The sequence below is a fragment of the Lycorma delicatula genome, chromosome 1 (genome assembly GCF_047948215.1).
Source record: "Lycorma delicatula isolate Av1 chromosome 1, ASM4794821v1, whole genome shotgun sequence".
In the NCBI taxonomy this organism is placed as follows: Eukaryota; Metazoa; Arthropoda; class Insecta; order Hemiptera; family Fulgoridae; genus Lycorma; species Lycorma delicatula.
The window spans coordinates 191,713,753-191,734,574 of NC_134455.1; the positions used below are offsets into that span (position 1 = coordinate 191,713,753).

Genomic DNA, 20,822 nt, shown 5'->3' on the forward strand with positions numbered 1-20,822 from the left:
GATGTAAAACTAAAAATGTTTTACGGGACTTACAGATAAAATTTAATTGTTTAAGATTAACTCAGTTAAATAGCACAGTTAATAAAAATATTTTATAATCAGAAGTAATAAATTTGCCAAATGTTCAATAAACATTAGTGATGGTGGTGTAATAACTTATGCGTCATGTGTTGATATAAGAAAACAAACGCAAGCTAGAATTTGGTGTGGTAGGAGGATCCCCCACTACAAGCTATGCACAAGAAAGATTACTATGAATCGAATCGTAATTGAGATAGATTTTTTCCTGTCTCCTATCCATTCATTGTTAAGAATCGTAAACGGTTTCTCCTGCAACCGATTCTCGATTCTTTCGTTCAGTATAAAGAATTGAAGGAACGACTCGTTCACGGTTCTTCCCATTTGTAATTAGTTGTTTGTTCTCGTTCATAACCTAAAATTGGTCTCTGAAACAGTTGGTTTGGTTTAATTAGAACAGTGTTGATGTTAGGGGTTTAAATAGTTAATATTTTGAAACAGTTGTAGAAACTACCGTATATACTATTTATAGAATTTGGAGCTGACCATTTTGCGTTTATTCAAAAGAGTTGAACTTGAAAGATTTCGTTTTCTATTAATTCCTTTTTGTTATAACCTACAGAAAAATGGAAAAACCTCAAAAAATGCCAAAAGTTGCTAAGGTAATTATGATTATTATATTTATTTAGTGAAATTTTTATATTAAGTTTGTTATGATTGATAACATTAACAGGTATAAAGTTTGTTATAGTTTTGGGATTTTTTTACTAGTTACGGTTTGACTCGAACTTTATGCTGATAATCAAATATTATTAATGAAAAATCATTTAATGTAATCATGTTTTACTAAGACGGAGATTATTTTTGGCTCTGGAGTCGACAATATATGTCCTTTTGTCTATAAATAATTTTTAATATTTTGTTTTCAGCTAATTTCTTATAATTGCTGAAAGACGTGGCGATTTTTTCTAATATTTCTATATTGTTTAGTTTTTTGATAACATGTAATGAAAAGAATTGCCTGATGTTAAAATATGCAATAAAAATTATATTTTTGTAGATCTATCTATATATTTGTTTAATCTAAGCACGTATTTTAAAAAAGATAAAAATTCTTGATGGGTCTCTAACATTTCAGTTGATTGAATTTATGAATTTGCAAAAGTTGCTTATTTTAATGGTTTGATTTGGATTATATTCCCCAACACAAACAGAAAACTAATTATTTAAAAAAAAAATACTACTAGATTTAGTGATTATAAAAACATGCAGTATTTAATTATCAGTGACTTTTAATCAAACAATGGTACTGCCTGCACAAACAGATTTTTTATTTAAACTTTTTCACCCTAATATTGAGATTGAAACATCAACTTGCATAAAAAATAAAGAGATATGCATTAATAATTAACCGACTAATATTGTTATATGTAGAGTTGAAGTTACATAACCAGCACTTCAAATTACCATACATGATTGTGTTTCAGGATGATTGTAAGATGCTCTAAATTTGTATAAGGTATGATAGAATTATTAATGGAACTCCAAACATTGCATTCTTGTTACTCTACAGGTCTACATTTATATCACAGTTGGTGCTGAGAATAAATTTACTACATTTTATAAAATTTTTAAAGAAACTTAAACAATTTTTTCATGTTCTTAAACAATTTTTAAAAACAATTATAAAATTCCCAATAATTTGTACACAAAATCTGAAGGTGTACAGGTTATGTTTGAGAGCTCTTACAATCCTACCCACAACTATCAGCCAAAAGAAAAATTCTCTTTCATAGTATTAGTAAATTAAATATATATGGAAAATAATTAGCAAGAAGAAACAAGAATATTATTTAAAATTGTAAACTTCTAAAACAATCTAAGCCAAATTTTATAAAAAAATTTTAATATCTTAAAGATGCTTACAACCCAGTTTACTTTCAGCCACATTCTAAATATATGGCTACTAATTCTAAAAAAGCTTTTACCTTGGTGAAACTAGAATCAATAATGCTGAAGTGGTCTCAATGGTAGCTGAAAATATTTTAAAGTTGTTGAAAACAAATCTATAATTTGGTTAGGGTGGTTACTTTAGAAGATATTATTTTAAATAATTTTCATTGTTTACATCAAGGACAAAAACTTGGAAAAAAACAAGAATAGTAATGGTGAAAATGGACAAAAATAAAGCCAGTAATAGTTATTTATTCATAGTGTTGTGCCATTAGAGCAAATTCTGTCACAGGTGCTGCTCTCCACCTTGTTTTATCCTTTGATAACCTCTTTGTTTCAGCATATTTTCCTTTTTCCATAATCTCATACATAATTTGAAATCTCTTCCTTTGCTTCCATTCATGAAGTCTTCTATCACATTTACTAATAAACACCTTCTCATACAGTGTCCTATCCTGTTGCCTATCCTATATTTAATCACATTTAGTATTTTCCTGTTCTCTCTAATTCTCCTTAATACTTCTTTATTTGTTAAAGAAAAAAAGACCAAATCATGGCAAGACATTTTCATTTTGCGCCACACCCACTTCCCAAAAACCTCAATTCATTTTCTGTGCTTTTCTCACATCCATGTATCAGTTCCATAGAGCATCACACTCCAAATAAAACATTTCAATCTCTTCCTTAATGCTCAGTTTAACTTTCCACTGATCAGATTTCCCTTCTTATTAAATGCCTGATTACTTCTTTATATGCTTGTTTTAATTTCTGCTGTGCAAGTCAGGTCATCAGTTGTAAAGCTCCCTATACTGAACTTCATTTCTTATCTTAATCTTAGCCCTCCTTCTTTTAACCTAATACTATGTACTTTGACTTCTTTTTGTTTACCTTCATACCATGACTTTTGCAAGCTTCATTTACTTCATCAAGCATTGCATTTAGTTTAATTGAGCTGTCCGCCAGTACTGCCAAGTCATCAGCAAAACGTACACATTCTATTCTTCTTCCCCCAGTCTTTATTCGTATTTTCCTGTTCAGAAAGTATTTAATTGTTTCTTCCAGATATATACTAAACAATGTTGGTAACATGCAGCATCCCTGCCTCACTTCCCTTCCAATTCCTGTTCTTCCTTTCATTTCATCTCCTACCCTTACTTTTATTCTCTGGTGCTGTTTTGTCAGTTGCATCTCTTTCCAGTCAATTCCCTTCTTTTCCAACATTAGCAGTAATTTATCCCATCTAGAATATCCTCTTATTTAGAATAGTATATTCTTTTATAATAATTCAATAATTGATAAAAGTACATATGAAAATATGTGCTTTTATTAATAGTGTATGTTTAAATACTTAAAGATTAGTTGGATTTGATGAAATATAATCTTTTATCCAAAAATGTATAAACTCAATAGCTGCAGCTGGAAATGATATTTATGATGCTTTCATTTAAAAAAAAGAGATAATTACAGAATAACTTGTCAGAATTGTGATAGCTTTATTTAATTTCAATGACATTTTACATATAATTATGTATGCTTAATCAGAGATTTAATTTTTAGGAGATAATAAGCAATTATATTATTTTCGACTCGGATGAAGATAAAGTAGTTGAATTAAAATGACCACAGTAAATGTATTTCAAGATTTTAATCTGCCCACTTCATTTTTTATGATTTTATGCTATGAAATATACAAGGGGAGTTCAGGTCAATCTGGGACTATTAATTTTTAATAAATGTAGAAACTCCTATGAATCATGAGACCTTGCTGATGGTGAGGGGCTTGAGTGCTCACTGATACAAAGTAGCTGGACCGAAGGTGCAACCATATAAGAGAGGTATCTAAGAGGTATGAAATGAATCCTGAAAGAGAAATGGAATGACTACTAAAAGAGGGCTGCAGCTCTTTGGTAATTTTTAATGGTGTAGATCAGGAGGATTTAAACGGCCATATTAGCATCATTCAATCTTCTGAGTACTGCACAGCTGAAAGCTATGGAGTTAAGCTACATTTTCCCAAGAAAATGTAGCTTTGCATTTTCATGTAAAAAAACATGGAGGCGCCTTCCTTGGTAAAATATTGTGGAGGTGAACTAGTCCCCTGTTCGAATCTCCAGGTGGGGACTACTAAGAAAGGGGTCACCAGAAAATTAAAAAATAAAATTCTATGAGTTTGAGTGTGGAATGTTAGAAGTCTAAAAAAAGGTGGTAGGTTAGAAAATTTAAAGAGGGAATTGGTTAGGTTAAATGTAGATGTAGTAGGAATTAGCGAGGTTTGCAAGTGGAAAACAACTTTTGGTCAGGTGATTTTAGAATAATTAACTCAACATCAAATAAGGGGCAGGCACAAATAGATTTTGTAATGAACAAGAGAATAGGGAAGAGAAGAGAGTATTTCAAAAAGCATAGCGATAGGATCGTTGTAATACGGATAAAATCAAAACGTAAGCCAACAGCGATTGTTAGCATCTACGTGCCTACAAGTGCCCTTGATGATATGAGGTAGAGTGTGTATATGAAGAAATTCACAAAGCAAAAACACATAAAAAGGGGATGAAAATTAATTAATAGTTGGAGATTGGAATGCAATCATTGGAAAAGGCAATGAAGGAATTATTGTGGGTGAATATGGGCTGAGCAAAAGGGGACTGACTTATTGAGTTTTGCACAAAGTATAATTTAATAATTTCCAACACCAAGTTTAAAAATCATAATAGGAGAATATACACATGGAGAAAGCTGAACGACAGTGCAAGGTATCAGATAGATTATATCATAGTTAAACAATGATTTAGAAATCAACTCGTCGATTGCAAAGTTTATCCTGAAGCAGACATTGATAGCAACCATAATTTAGCGATAATGAAATGTAGATTGGAGTTTAAAAACCTAAAGAAAAGGTATCAAATGAATTAGTGGAATTTAAAGAAACTTGAGGAAGAGGAGGTAAAAAAGATTTTTCAGGAGAACATCACAAGAGGTCCAAGTAAAAAAGGTAAGGTAGAAAATACAGAAGAAGAATAGGAGAATATTAAAAAGGAAATTCTTAAATCAGCAGAAGCGAATTTAAGTGGAACAAAGAGAACTGTTAAAAAACCTTGGATATCAAAGGATATATTGCAGCTGATGGATGAACACAGAAAGTATAAGAAGAGAACATAGCTAGTCAGATACTATGAACAGAAAGTGCAAATTAGTGAAAGAAGAGTGATTAAAGAAAAGTGTTCAGAAGTGGAAAGAGAAATGATCATTGGTAATACAGGAAAGTTAAGGAAAATTTTGGGGTACGTAAATCAAAATCGAATAATGTGTTAAACAAAGATGGTACACCGATTTATAGTACGAAAGGAAAGGTCGCTAGGTTGGTGGAGTATATTGAAGAATTATACAGAGGAAATGAATTAGAAAATGGTGTTATAGAGGAAGAAGAGGAAGTTGAAGAGGATGAAAGGGGAAACACAATACTGAGTTCTAAATTTCAGAGAGCATTAAACGATTTTAATGGCAGAAAGGCTCCTGGGATAGACGAGATACTTGCAGAATTACTGCACAGTGCATGTGAGGAAGTGATAGATTATACAGACTGGTGTGTAATATTTACAAAAAAGGGGAAGTTCTGTCAGACTTCAATAAGAGTGTTATTGTCATGATACCAAAGAAAGCAGGAGCAGATAAATGTGAGGAATACAGAACAATTAGCTTAATTACTCACACATCAAAAATCTTAACTAGAATTCTGTATAGAAGAAGTGAGAGGAGAGTGGAAGAAGTGTTAGGAGAAGACTAATTTGGTTTCAGGAAACGTATAGGGACAAGGGAAGTAATTTTAGTGTTCAAATTAATAGTAGAAAGAAGATTAAGGAAAAACAAACTGACATACATAGTATTTATTTACTTAGAAAAGACATTTGATAACATAGACTTCAGTAAAATGTTCAGCATTTTAAAAAATCTAGGGTTCTAGTATAGAGATAGAACAATTGCTAAAATTTACAGGAACCAAACTGCAACAATAATAATTGAAGAACATAAGAAAGAAGCCGTAATAAAAAATGGAGTCTGACAAGAATGTTCCTTATCGTTGTTACTTTTTAATATTTACGTAGGACTAGCAGTTAATGATAAAGAACAATTTAGATCCAGAGTAACAGTGCAAGGTGAAAAGATAAAGATGCTACAATTTGCCGATGATATAGTAATTCTAGCAGAGAGTAAAAAAGATTTAGAAGAAACAATAAATGGCATGGATGAAGTCCTATGAAAAAACTACCACATGAAAATAAACATGAACAAAACAAAAGTAATGAAATGCAGTAGAAATAATGTAGATGGACCACTGAATATAAAAATAGGAAGAGAAAAGATTATGGAGGTTCAAGAATTTGTTATTTGGGAAGTAGAATTATTAAAGATGGACACTAGATAATAAAGATGGCACTAGATAGGTAATCTTGGAGAGCTACATCAAACCAATCAAATGACTGAAGACAAAAAAAAAAGTAGTACTTGCTTATGTTAGAAATACTTTTATTTCTCAATGTAATCCCCTGCTACATTTATTCCAGTGTTTCACTAATGCCTGGATATCAGCAATGTAGTAAGATTTGTTGTTACATCAAAACCAGGATAGGACTGATTTCTTCACCTGATTGTTATTATTGAAATGCTGGAAGTACTGTTGAAATGTTTATTTTTAAAATAATCACTGGAAAAACCATGTAATTAAAAGATTGTTAACAGTATATCCAAGCTTCATTAATTAAGATTAAACTGTTGAAAAAAATCATTTGGTAATAAGTTAATGATTCATGACAAAATTATTGTTATTTTTAATAAAAAATATTCATATCATAAATTTTTCACTCTGTTGTTCCATAGGGCTTCATTATTGGATCTCTAATATCTTCTGTTTTAATTCATATTGAATGATGACATTTTAACAAAATATACAAGATTATATCGATAGATACCAATTCCTTATTTACCCAATTAAAAACTGATATGCTACACAGTATTTTCATAATATTTGAATCTTTAAGTTAAAGTGTAAGAACCGTATTCAGCATTACACTTAAAAATTTTCATTGTTACTGAATAACAGCACATTTTACTTGATCGCTATAAAGTAATAATTGACCATTAATAGTAAGAGAGGGAAATTGTGCTCAATTAAATTTCTAGTAAATTATTAAATAGAATGATAGTAGGTATATTTAAAAAAAAAAAAATATTTACTAAGTATAAGTAAATTTTTTTATTTACTTCACCAATTGACAAATAATTTTCATATTTCTTATTTATTTTTTTCGGTGGAAATCTTTTTAGTGTTTTTATTTTGTAAAAGTACCATTTGTAATAAAAGTAAAAAAAAAAAAAAAAGACAAACTGAGACTCCTAAAGAAGTGAGGCAAAAGTGTAGTCTGTCCCTGTTGCTTATGGCGAATATTTCTGTCAGGTTTAAAGTTAAGCCAGAATAGCTCTTCTGGCCTCTGCAGCTCTTTTCATGCTCTATTTTAATTAACTTATTAGGGGTTGTTAGATGTTAAAATAGAGTACGTTCCAAAAGTTGCTGTGCACAGGAATTATGGAAGTGTAATGACGAAACTTTCCTAATTAGTACTTTATATTTTTATTTCATTATTTTATAGAAACAGATACTGCAATAACTGGAATAGTTTATAAAAGGTGTTGAAAATTACCTCCAACATCAATACAACACTGCACACGTTTCAATTTGAAAACAAATTGAAACGTGATGTACTGGAATATTTCGTATGATGCTGTTATTGCGGGTTTTTGTTTGTCAGTTGTGCATGGTCTGTTGTGATACACTGCTTGTTTTGCTGCTCCCCATAGTAATCTGGGGAAGTAGATCAAGTGAAAGTGCAGACCACAAACCCCTTGAAATAATTTGTTCACTAAAGACATTTTGTAAAAAAGTCATTAACCTGTTAGCTGTGTGGGCTATGGTGCCATGTTGTTGGAACCAGCCATGATTGATTTCCATTTCTCTTAAGTGACTAATGAAGTTTGTTAAAACAACACAGTAACAATCACTATTAAATGTATTTTCAAAAAAGATTTTCACAACACATGTTCTTCTCACATTGACCCAGACTCCAATTTCCACTTCATGTAAAGATTGTTAATGTTCATGGGGATAAGTTGTCGACCACAGTTGTGTATTTCGTGAATTAATATACTCTCCCAGATGAAACCACACTTCAACTGTAAAAAACATCATGTGAGGATACCTATGGAATTTTGGTCAATAAAACATTTAAATTATTGACAATAATGTAGTCTTTTGGCTCGATCTGTAGGTTTCAGTTCTTGAACGCATATTAATTTGTAGGGAGAAAAGTTTCAGTTCTTTTCTTACAGATTTATGTGCGGTAGCAAGTTCGATATCTTGCTGCTGTGCTAACTTACACATTGACTTTGGTAGACTTTCAGCCATAGCATCTGAAATATCAAGCAGCTTCTGTTTGTTTAGTTTAGGAGGTCTTCCACTTTGATCAGCATCTTCGACATTGCCTGTTGCCTGAAATTTTTCAGTAAGAATTTAACTGGATTGTGATGAAGAATAAGCATGTTTGGAAACTTTTCAGAAAATTGTGCCCCACTAAAATTGTACTTGTTACCTTCACAAAAGACATGTTGAGTGAGAAAAATGCATTCCTCTTCCAAAAAAACCATTACATTTCTCACAACTATTGATTCTGATAAACCAAAAATCACGAAACAAAACGAAGCATGTTCAATCACAACACAATAACTGATGTCTTGGTTTTTTAGCAACACTTAGTGAACTCACAAGGCAACCAATCTAACCCTGAAAGAACAGAATGCCAAAGCACCACATAATTCCAAAGCATACTGCACAGTGACTTTCTGAATGCTTTGTAATGTTTACTTTTTTTTTTATTAGATTAATTTTTTATTACATAATTTTTTTTATTAGATTTTTTATTTTAGATTAATTTTTTGGGAAATAATTATGCCAGATTCATTTCTGTAATTATTTAAGAAATGATAGAATTATTGGTGAGCAAGTCAGTGAAGGGCTTGCCATTTTCATAATATGTAATTTGAAAAAAAAAATAAGCCCTTGAAGTAATGATTTTAACATTTAATACAAGTTTATTGATATGTAGTAAGAGTACTTAGTCCAGAAATATAAGTCTTTGTTAATTTATCAAATTGATTTTGTCTACAGTATCAGATAATAAAGTTTGTTTTGATATTCTTTCACCCAAAATAACACATTTCTGACAAGTGAACTGTGACAGATTGCACATTCATCAGTAAAAGCACCTTTCCATGGTGCACTGCAGCAGGGAATTTTTCTAATAAAGCCAGGCAGGATGCAGCACAATGTTCCATTTCTGCATCTGACTGTTCATTGATGAAATCAGGTGAAACATAAATTGTCTTGCATTGTCATCCATGGTATATGAAGTTCAGCTGACTGTTTATGAGTTGATTTCATTGGGGATTGTTCACTGGAAACTGCAATAGCAGCACATGTTTTTAACCGCATTAACTTTTATTTACTCCTCGGCCTTTCTTTAACACTTCCTATTTCAAACGCATGTTTTTCCCAGGCCAACATTGTTGTTTTTCGTGGTGGCAGCTTATTAAAGCGTTGCTGAAACATATCACTAATTAGCTTCATTGTTTGATTCGTATGTTGTCATTCATGAAACCATACACTTGTCACTAACCGCTCCGTGATGCTGTAACTACTCATGTCAGCCATTTTAGCACAACTGTCTTTTACTCGAGTGTGACATTGTAAAAAAAACTGTTGGCAACCGACCCCAACAAAAATACTGTTTGTTCTAAACACATATTTTAACTCATATTTTTCATTAACTTTAGGGGTATGGTGACTTCCTGGCCATGCTGCATATAAAATGTTTATTTATTAAGGATTATGTTTCTGTCTTCACTAAATTAATTTAAATGTGCACTGAATGTGAAAGTAACAGTTTAATATTTTTGCAGGTTAAAAATAAAGCTCCAGCAGAAATTCAGATTACTGCTGAACAACTACTTCGTGAAGCTAAAGAAAGAGATCTTGAAATTGTACCACCGGTGAGTCAAAATCATTAAAATATGGTTTTTTATCATTTATATTTTCTTGTGAAGTATCAGATAAATAATATTATTTGACATAATAATTATAAAATGGATTATTAAATTATTTACTACCTGCCATTATTATATAATGAATTTAATTTCTGAATGAATGATTAAATTATACTTCAAAATGATATACAAAACTGTTTAATTGCTGTTGGGTCTATACTTGTTGGTCTAGAGATGAATGTAGAAAAAAGTAGTATTTTCTCCTTCTTCCATCAAAGGATTTTCCCTATGATAGTAATTAAATTAACAATATTACCCTAACATGTGTAAATAGTATAAATGATTTATGAATTTATTTTGACTGTCATTTGAAATTTTCATACTTGTTGAAAAAAATCAGTTGACCTCATTATACAGATGGCCTAGTTAGAAGATAATTTGGTGGACAAGAAGTATTTTTATATCTGTGTAAGTCCCTGGTGCTTCAGTATAGTGGAATATAGCATGAAGATTTGGAATCCATGTTATGAGATTGAGACCTTGAATCAGCTTGAAGTGGTACAGAATACCTTCCTTATTATTTGCATCTCTTAAGATTTGAGTGGTATCCAAAGAATTTTCCTGTTGCTTAATTAAAGAGAATCTTTTGTTTGAAGTTATTCACCCAATGAAAAAAAAACCATTATGGGGTTATTTTTACTTTATAAGACTTGTAGTAAGCAAGAAAATTAATTTTGTGGTACCTCTTATCTGAGTTATCTGGCTGTCCAGAAAGTAACTTAAGTTTTGAAATAAAAAATCAACCAAATAAAGAAAAGAAATTTTATTATATACATTTTAAAGGGACAGTCTTAAATTATTTTGCTACATAGTCACCATTTAAATTGAGGCACTTGTCATAACGATGCACAAGCTTTTCAATTCCTTCTCTGTAGAAATCTGCAACTTTAGATTTTTGGCATCCATCTTGCACAAAACTAGTGATGACAAAGCTTCCCCGATTCAACTTCATGCAGTAAACTTTGTGAAATTTGGGGGAAATGAAACGAGAGTTCTGTAATCGTAATGCAGCGATTTTCACAAATTTTTTTCTTGATTTTCATTCTCAGTTCATCAGTCACAAAGCTAGGATAACCACTGTGTCCTCATCATGAACATTGTTGTGGTCAATGTACTGAGTGTAGAAACATTTTGATTCCAACATGGCGGCTCTATCCCCTCCCATCTTTTAATAGCCAGTTATTAAAAGATTCACCTTTGAGAGTGTTTTCAAAGTATTGAAAATACATCTTTAGTCACTAATTAAATATTTGTTATGTATAGTTTTTTATCATTATTGTTAAAGGAGTTCATTAGAAGGGTTTAGATTATGCTATAATTTGGTTATATTTATTAATTTATGTGTTTTGTGTAGAAGCTGTATAAGAATTAACAAGCTGTATAAGGACAAATTTAAGAATAGAATTGCTGACTAATATAAAAGAAAATGAAGTTAAGATTCATTGCATTCTTTTTTCGTGTAAACATATAGCACAGACTTGTAAATTTTTGTACTGATGATTTACTGTGAAGTTATTATTCTTTTATTAGACGAAAACAATTTAAGATATTTAAATCAATACTTCAATGACTGATGAAACACCATTCTTAAACATAAATATAAATGGTTTAGTTTTAATTTTTTATATAATCTTTTTAAAGATGTAAAACATTGAAGTGGTACTATCAGGAAACTAAGGTAAAAAACTACTAAAGGTATAAAAATTCTGAATTTCTTTGTAATCTTATATATATATAAATGAATGTTTGTTTGTCCTGTATGCGTTTCTATACCTTTTATCCGATTGCGATGAAACTTTGGTGAGTTGTTGTGCACACACCCTTGAAGATTTCTGAGTTAGTTTGGATCTACTTGGTGGTGCTGGGATCAAGATACTTTGAAAAATTGTATTTATGGTCTGATCTGGCTCATATTCAGAATGTAAATTGGTTTTATGAAAATAAATATTTTTGCAAAAAATGGACCCGCTAGGTGGTGCTGGGGTTGAGATATTTAAAAAAAAACTGTATTTATGGCCTAATTTGGCTATGTATTAGTTACGTGCAAAGAAATATTTTTGCAAAAAATGGAAAAAGGGAAATAGGGAGAAAGGGAAGAAGAGAAGAAGGAAAAAAGGGAAAGGTTAAATTTTGTGAAGTTCCGTAATGTTCAGTTGTTTATGTTTTACCAAACTTTCATTCGTGTTCATTTAATCTTTATATATACTCAAATCTAGTAATGGCAAAGCATTGCTGGATCAGCTAGTTTGTTATAATTCTTAATTTGGTTTTTTTTTGCAGATTTGAAACTAATTCAGGAAAGAACAATGTTTGATATAGTACAAAACTCAAATTTTTCTATCAAGTGGTTTTTAAATTAGTTTTTATTAGTATAATATAAAGAGAGGTTTTTACTTTCATAACAGATGTCATTTCAATGGCATATCTAAAAATTACAAAGAATTTGTTATAATATTTGTATAGATTGTTTCATTTTAAGTTAGCTTATATTTTTTCAATCTGTTTGAAAAAAAAGGAAATAAAAATAATTACATGTAAACATTTCCTGTGCTTCCCCTAGTTTTGTGAGCATACCATTTCAGTGGTCCATAATGTCTTTAAAAAGATAATATAAAAACATGTTCCATAACGTCTTTTAAAACAATAATATAAAAAGTTAATGAAGTATATTCATGTTTAAGAATGGTGTTTCATCTGTCATTGAAGTACTTAGTTTGGTATATGAAGAATTTGTAGAGAAAAACTCTATAGGAAATATATAAATTGTGGTGTATAACACAAATAAGGACTGAGGATGTCAGTGCAGTAAACATATTCGAATTAAATATTAGTGCAAAGCAGAAAGGAATGAAAAATAACATAGACCAGTTAAATAACTGTTGACTCCAAAAAAAAAAGATAGTGGTATAAGAGCACTACAGTAATGAAACTTAATTTTCAAACATTTAGTATTTTTCTTAAAATGATTTTATTTCTGTATATCAAACAGCAGAAGTTAACAACTTATTGGATCTTATTGAAGTACAGTTGTATACACATCTTGTAGTTGTGGTAGCACTTCAACCATGCAAGTTTACTGCTATTATGAAAAATTAATTTACTATTCTGTAAGACTTAAACTATTTAACTGTATTGTATATCAGAGTGTACTGTATTTTTTGTGTATACTTAGATTTTTTCATCTAGTTGTATTTTTCACTAACTTTCCCTTCTCATTGCTGTTTATGTAGTTTTAACATATAATTTGGTCAGGCATGGCATTTCTCATACTTTACAGATTTCCATTTTCGTAGGATAAAATGACCAAAGCAGTTAATATCCGTCATCTAAAAAAACAACATATAATTCTTTTAGCAAGATTCTTCTATTCTATTCATTCTTATTTGGAAGCAAATTAGTTTCTTCTGTCATGTTTTAAACAAAAGAAACTTAATATACTTTGTTATCGAGTGATATGATATGTCACTTGATGATGTACTATATGCTTAGTGCTCTACTAAGCATCAAGATGCTTAGCAGACCTCTTGGTTTGATTTAAAAATCTCTTTTTTTTTCCTTTTCCAAGAAGTGCTTGCAAGCATGAAGTAAATACGTATAAATTGGCATTTCACTGCCGTAGGTGCTTTCCATGTATCACGGCCACAAGAAAGACTGAGACAGATGTTGTAGAGCAACAGATTAAATGTACACCTTTCTGTTGTAAAATATTGCTTTACATACATTGTTTTGATTCAGCAGGAGGAAAAATTAATGTAAATATGAAGAGAAAGAATTAGAAAAACAAATGAAAAATATAAAAATTTACTTGCATTATAAAATTAAAAAAATTTGAAAAATATAACACAAATTCTGAGTGAACTCAATTTGAAAGCAAAAGGCTCTGCTTATAATATGACAAGTCTGATTATCTCCACCTTCCGAGTTGGTGTAGTGGTGAACACATCTTTGCAAATCAGCTGATTTTGAAGTCGAGAGTTCCAATGTTCAAATCCTAGTAAAGGTAGTTACTTTTAAGGCAGTTAATCCTAGTAAGGCAGTTTTTTTTGTTGAATACTACATCATGGATACCGGTTGCATCATGGATACCACCAGTATCATGTACCAGTGGCATTCAAGTGGTTGGGTTTCAATTAACTACACATCTCAGAAATGATTGACCTGAGACTGTATAAGATTGCACTTCACCTACACTCATACATATCATCCTCATTCATCCTCGGAAGTAATACCTGATGGTGATTCCCAGAGGCTAAACAGGAAAAAAGAAAATCTGACTACCTCAACTATCTATCACATTTTGTTCAAATTTTTTTCATCACATGATCTGACCACATTATACATATATGTGTGTATATATATATATACAATTTATTATCAGATTTTATATACACATATAATAGCAATCATTTATATTATAATTTCTTCGTTAGCGTAGTTTTTTATTATATTCTCCATCCACTATATTCAAACCATGAGCTGGGTTGGTCAGGTTTAAAATTAAAACAAAGAATTAAAAGAACTTGCCTTGAATATACATTACAAGAAAAAATAAATATTTTAAATTAATGATATTACAATAAACAATCATTTCCATGCAAATTCTCAATAACACAGTCATCTCACAATAATTCACAACTAACCACATCTTCCTCACACCCACAAGGGTTTGTTTAATTCATATAAATACCCCTCCCTGAATTCCTCAAAAAGAAATAATCATGAAACTCATTTTATTAAAATTGTTCAGGGTAACCTCTACCTTCTCTATCAATTTTCAGCACTGCATAGAGTGAAATTATGTTTCTCCAGCCTTTCCCCCAGCATAAAATTTATTTTATCTTATCAGTTAACTAATTACATGTATTCCTTCATCAACAGTTTTACTTCCCCATTTGCCATAAGTTTTGGTAACTCTGTAATCCTTAATAATCTCAACCACACATATACCACCCCATCTTTCTCACACAAAAATAATTTTAAAAACAAAAAACCTACTACTAACTTGAGTGCTTGAGTAACTTGGGTGTCTTCAGTTTATAAAGTATTGCCTTAACGTATGTCATCACATCTTCTCTACTCCTGATTTTAAGAATAAAATATAATCAGGATTGTTCCTTGACAACTCAGATAAATTTTTCATAAAAAATTAAACAAAATTTTGTTTTTCTACCCTCTCCGTAAAACTACACACTTATGCTGCATGTGTAACAACTGGCCTATTTACTGTATTGAAAATTTCCTACTTCATGGATAATGTTAGTTGTTATGTTATGTATGTTATTAATATGAGGGATATTCAGTAATTAAAGAGACAAATTGATGTAGAAAAAACTGTTTACTTTTACAAAATGAGACTTTTACTACTTCTCAACATAATCCCCACCAATATTAATACACTTGTCCCAACGATGAACTAATTTTTTCATACATGATGCAAAAAAGTCTTTGTGTTGTTGTTTGACCCACTTTCCTACAAATTCTTTGACCTCCTTGTTGCTGATTGTTTTTTCACATAATGCCTTCTTGAGTGGACCAAACAAATGAAAATCTGAGGAAACCAAATCTGAACTGTAGGGAGGATGTGGTATTATCTCCCAACCCATTTCTCCAGTGGTTTCTTGGGTCAGCTGGGTGGTGTGAGGGCGAGCATTGTCATGTAGCAGTATCACGCCTTTTCTTTGAGAGCTGCAATGTTTTTCCTCATTGTTGGCTTTACTTTTTTCATCAGCATGTCTGAGTAGTAGATACTATTTACCGTACACTGTTTTGCCAAATAATCACAAAAGACGATACCTTGGCCATCTCAAAAGACGGTCAACATGACTTTTCCTGCTGATGCTTGCGTTCTGAATTTCTTTCGGACAGGTGATCTGGTGTACTTCCATTTCATACTTTGTCTTTTGGACTCTGGTTCAAAATGGTGAACCCAAGTTTCATCACACGTTAAATTCTTGTTTAGAAAAGGGTCACCTTCTCCTTCATAGCGTTCTTTCAAGTCTATACACACTTTGAATCTTGTTTCCTTGTGTTGCGTTAACTCTTTTGCGACCCACCTGGCACATGTTTTGCTGTACTTGAGCTTGTTATTGATAGCATTATGAACATTGCCAACACTTACTGTAACTGTTTTTGCTATATGTTCAACTGTAATACATTGGTCTTGGTGAATAATGTCGTCAGTGCAGGTTTCAAGAGAAGGAGTTGACACTTCAACTGGCCGGCCAGGACGTTGCTCATCAGTCACTGAGTTTCTACTGTTTTTAAACTGTTCTACCCACTTATAAAATTTCCGCAGTTCATATAACTTTCATCATACTGTAAAATCATTCAAGAAAAGATTTTAACTGGTTTTTCACTTTCAGAAAGCAAAAAAATGGATCACTGAACGTTGTACAACAAATGTGAAAACTTCAAGCAGTCATGCCATCGTTAAATGCAATATTGAGGTTATAAACAAAACAATTTTTATCCATTAGCTGTTCTCAGCTCGTCCCAGTGATGCCAACATAAAGTCTTGGAAGTACAAAACTCCTCCTACAAATGTTTCATTTCTACATGAATTTTTCTTTATAATTATTGAATGTCCCTTGTAATTTACATTGTTTGCTGTTAACTCCTACTTTTGTAACAGTGTCTCTACTTTCAAAAAGAAAGAACAAAGGCGTAGATAAAAATGTTATTCCTAGATATTTATTCTTGTGCACTGTTAACACATGAGTACGATTAAGATAAGATTAATTGTGCACTAAATACAACCTGTGGTTCTGAGATAATCTGAACTCCCCTTCTGAACCCTACTTAAAACCATAAGAGAATAAAATAAATAAACTTCTGGTCATACTTAACTTATATTTAATAATATTATATGTTAAAAAGTATTTTCAATTGTTTTTTTTTTTTATCTTCAGTCATTTGACTGGTTTGATGCAGCTCTCCAAGATTCCCTATCTAGTGCTAGTCATTTCATTTTGGTATACCCCTTATATCCTACATCCCTAACAATTTGTTTTACTTATTCCAAACGTTGCCTACCTGCACAATTTTTCCCATCTACATGTCTCTCCAATTTTAAAGCGAATATTCCTGGATGCCTTAATATGTGGCTTATAAGTCTGTCTCTTCTTTCAACTATATTTTTCCAAATGCTTCTCTCTTCATCAGTTTGCTGCAACAAATCCCATTTGTCACTTTATCCACCCATTGGTTTTTAACATTCTCCTATAGCACCAAATTTCAAAAACTTCTAATCTTTTCTTCTCAGGTCCTCCAATCGTCCAAGTTTCACTTCCATATAAAGCTACACTCGAAGCATATACTTTCAAAAATGTTTTCCTGACATTTAAATTAATTTTTAGTGTAAGCAAATTATACTTTTGACTGTACTATTCGGTATTTTATATCACTCCTGTTTCATTCATCTTTAATAATTCTACTTCCCAAATAACAAAATTCTTGTACTTCCATAATCTTTTCTCTTCCTATATATACATTCAGTGCTCCATCTACATTATTTCTGCTACATTTCATTACTTTTGTTTTGTTCTTTTTATTTTCATCCGGTAGATTTTACGTAGGACTTCATCATCCATGCCATTTATTGTTTCTTCTAAATCTTTTTTACTCTCTGCTAGAATTACTGTATCATCGGCAAATCATAGCATCTTTATCTTTTAACCTTGCACTGATACTGCGGATCTAAATTGTTCTTTAACATCATTAACTGCTAGTTCTATGTAAAGATTAAAAAGTAACGGTGATAGGGAGCATCCTTTTCAGACTCCCTTTTTTATTGCACCTTCTTTCTTATGTTCTTTGATTATTACTGTTACAGTCTGGTTCCTGTAAATGTTAGCAATTGTTCTTCTATCTTAATACTTGAACCCTAAATTTTTTAAAATGTTGAACATTTTATTGCAGTTTATATTATCCAATGCCTTTTCTAAGACTATAAATGCCAAGTATGTTGGTTTGTTTTTCTTTAATCTTTCTTCTACTATTAATCTGAGTGCTAAAATTTCTTCCCTTGTCCCTATACTTTTCCTGAAACCAAATTGGTCTTCTCTTATCACTTCTTCCACTCTCTCTCAATTCTTCTGTATAGAATTCTAGTTTAAGATTTTTGATACATGAATTGTTAAGCTAATTGTTCTGTATTCTTCACATTTATCTGCTCCTGTCTCCTTTGGTATTATGACAATAACAATCTTTTTGAAGTCTAACGGAACTTCCTCTTTTTCGTAAATAATATACACCAGTTTGTATAATCTATCAATCGCTTCCTCACCTGCACTCCGCAGTAATTCTACAGGTATACCGTCTATTCAAGGAGCCTTTCTGCCATTCAGATTGTTTAATGCTCTCTTAAATTCAGATCTCAGTATTGTTTCTTCCCTTTCTTCCTCTTCGACTTCCTCTATAACACCATTTTCTAATTCATTTCCTCTGTATAACTCTTCGCTATATTCCACCCACCTATCGACCTTTGTTAGCACATTATTAGATTTTAATTTATGTTCCACAAAATTTTCCTTAACTTTCCTGTATGCTCCGTCTATTATACCAATGTTCATTTCTCTTTCCGCTTTGGAACACTTTTCTTTAATTCACTCTTCTTTCGCTAGTTTGCACTTCCTGTTTATAGTATTTCTTAATTTTCGATAGTTCCTTTTACTTTCTTTATCAATATCATTCTTATACTTTCTATGTTTATCCATCAGCTCCAGTATATCCTTTGATAACCAAGGTTTTCAGTTCTTTTTTCCGCATAAGTACATTTCTGCTGATTTAAAAATTTCCTTTTTAACATTCTCCCATTTTTCTATATTTTCTACCTTACCTTTTTTACTCAGACCTCTTGTGATGTTCTGAAAAATCTTTTTTACCTCCTCTTCTCATGTTTCTCTAAACTTTACTGATTCATTAGATACCTTTTCTTTAGGTTTTTAAACTCCAATCTGCATTTCATTATTGCTAAATTATGGTTGCTATTGATGTCTGCTTCAGGATAAGCTTTGCAGTCGAGTTGATTTCTAAATCTTTGTTTAATCATGATATAATCTATCTAATACCTTGCATTCTCACTTGGCTTTTTCCATGCATATATTCTCCTATTATGATTTTTAAACTGGGTATTGGAAATTATTAGATTATACTTCATGTAAAACTCAATAAGTCAGTCTCCTCTTTCATTCCTTTTGCTTAGCTCAAATTCATCCACAATATTTCCTTCCTTGCCTTTTCCAATGCTTGCATTCCAATCTCCAACTATTAATTAATTTTCATCCCCCTTTATGTGTTTAATTATTTCGTCAATTCTTTCGTATACACACTATTTCATTATCATGGGTATTTGTCAGCATATTGACGTTAACAATCGTTGGTTTAGGTTTTGATTTCATCCTTATTACAATGATTCTATCGTTATGCATTTTAAATGCTCTACTCTCTTCCCTATCTTCTTGTTCATTACTAAACCTACTCCTGCTTCCCATTATTTGAAGCTGAGTTAATTATTCTAAAATCACCTGACCAAAAGTCATTTTCCGCTTCTAATGAACCTAGCTAATTCCTACATCTACATTTAATTAATCCATTTTCCTCTTTAAATTTTCTAACCTACCAACCATTTTTAGACTTCTAACATTCCACGCTCCGACTCGTAAAATGTTATTTTTTAATTTTCTGGTGATCCATTCCTTGGTAGTCTCCACCCGGAGATCTGAACAGGGGACTACTTGGAATCTTTTCTCTGGAATCTTTTACAAAGGAAGGCGCCTCCATCTTTGTTACATTAAAATGCAGAGAGCTACATTTTCTTGGAAAAAAATAGCTGTAGTTTTCCATTGCTTTCAGCTGTGCAGTACTCTGAAGATTGAGTGATATTGATATGGGCAGTTTAATTCTTCTGATCTACACCTTTAAAAACTACTGAAAGAGCTGCTGCTCTCTCTCAGGAATCATTCCTTACTCTAGCTCTCAATAGATACCACTCTGATATGGTTGCACCTTCAGTCCAGCTACTCGGTATCAGTGAGCACTCAAGCTCCTTACCGTCGGCAAGGTCTCATGATTCATAGAGTGATTCAATCACCTATTTTTCTTTTTTCCTTCCCTTTTCTGGAACTGCTCCAAGAGCGGTTCCGCCGACAGGGGAAATATACAGCCATCAGATGGTGGTATGCGGGGTGCCCGCGACCTCATTGTGCGAAGACGAACCCCCCCCCCCCCCCCATGGGGGGGGCGATTCAGCAGCAGGCCTGACCGGCCCGGCACCTTCCGGCGTCGAATTCCCTGAAGCTTCCTCCGAGGCATGTGGTCTGTCATTCACTTTCTTAACGTAGTCCTCTATAGCCTTCCATTCAAGTGGTCCTCTCATCATAATTATCTGAGTGTCTTCCGGATTAAACATGACCTTTGTGTCCAAGGCTTCTAGCTAGCGTTTCTTGGCGTTCATTCTCAAATCGTGTACATCTAAATAAACATGTAGGAGGGGTCTCCTCAGCTCACGTGGTACAAAGGTCGGAGTGGTCCAAAGAGAATCTGTACAAGTAAGCTCTGTAGTCTCCATGGGCCGCCAGGAACTGCGTTAAAAAGTAAACCAGCGAGCCATGAGTCCTTCGGTACCAGCCTCTAATATCTCCGACAGTGCGGTACGTCCACCGCCCTTTCGACCCCTCGTCCCATCTGCTTTGCCAGTTTCA

The 20,822-nt window shown here is 32.0% G+C and overlaps 1 protein-coding gene across 1 annotated transcript in view; it reads left to right on the forward strand.

Annotated features, from left to right (window-relative positions):
- Positions 1–227: 227 nt before the first annotated feature.
- crn (pre-mRNA splicing factor crn) overlaps positions 228–20,822 on the forward strand; it is a 188,888-nt gene continuing 168,293 nt past the window's right edge. Inside the window, exons 1-2 of the mRNA XM_075369236.1 lie at positions 228–680; positions 9,979–10,068. Coding sequence (XP_075225351.1) covers positions 645–680; positions 9,979–10,068 — 126 coding nt within the window. The 5' untranslated portion in view covers positions 228–644. The remainder of the gene's footprint in view (positions 681–9,978; positions 10,069–20,822) is intronic.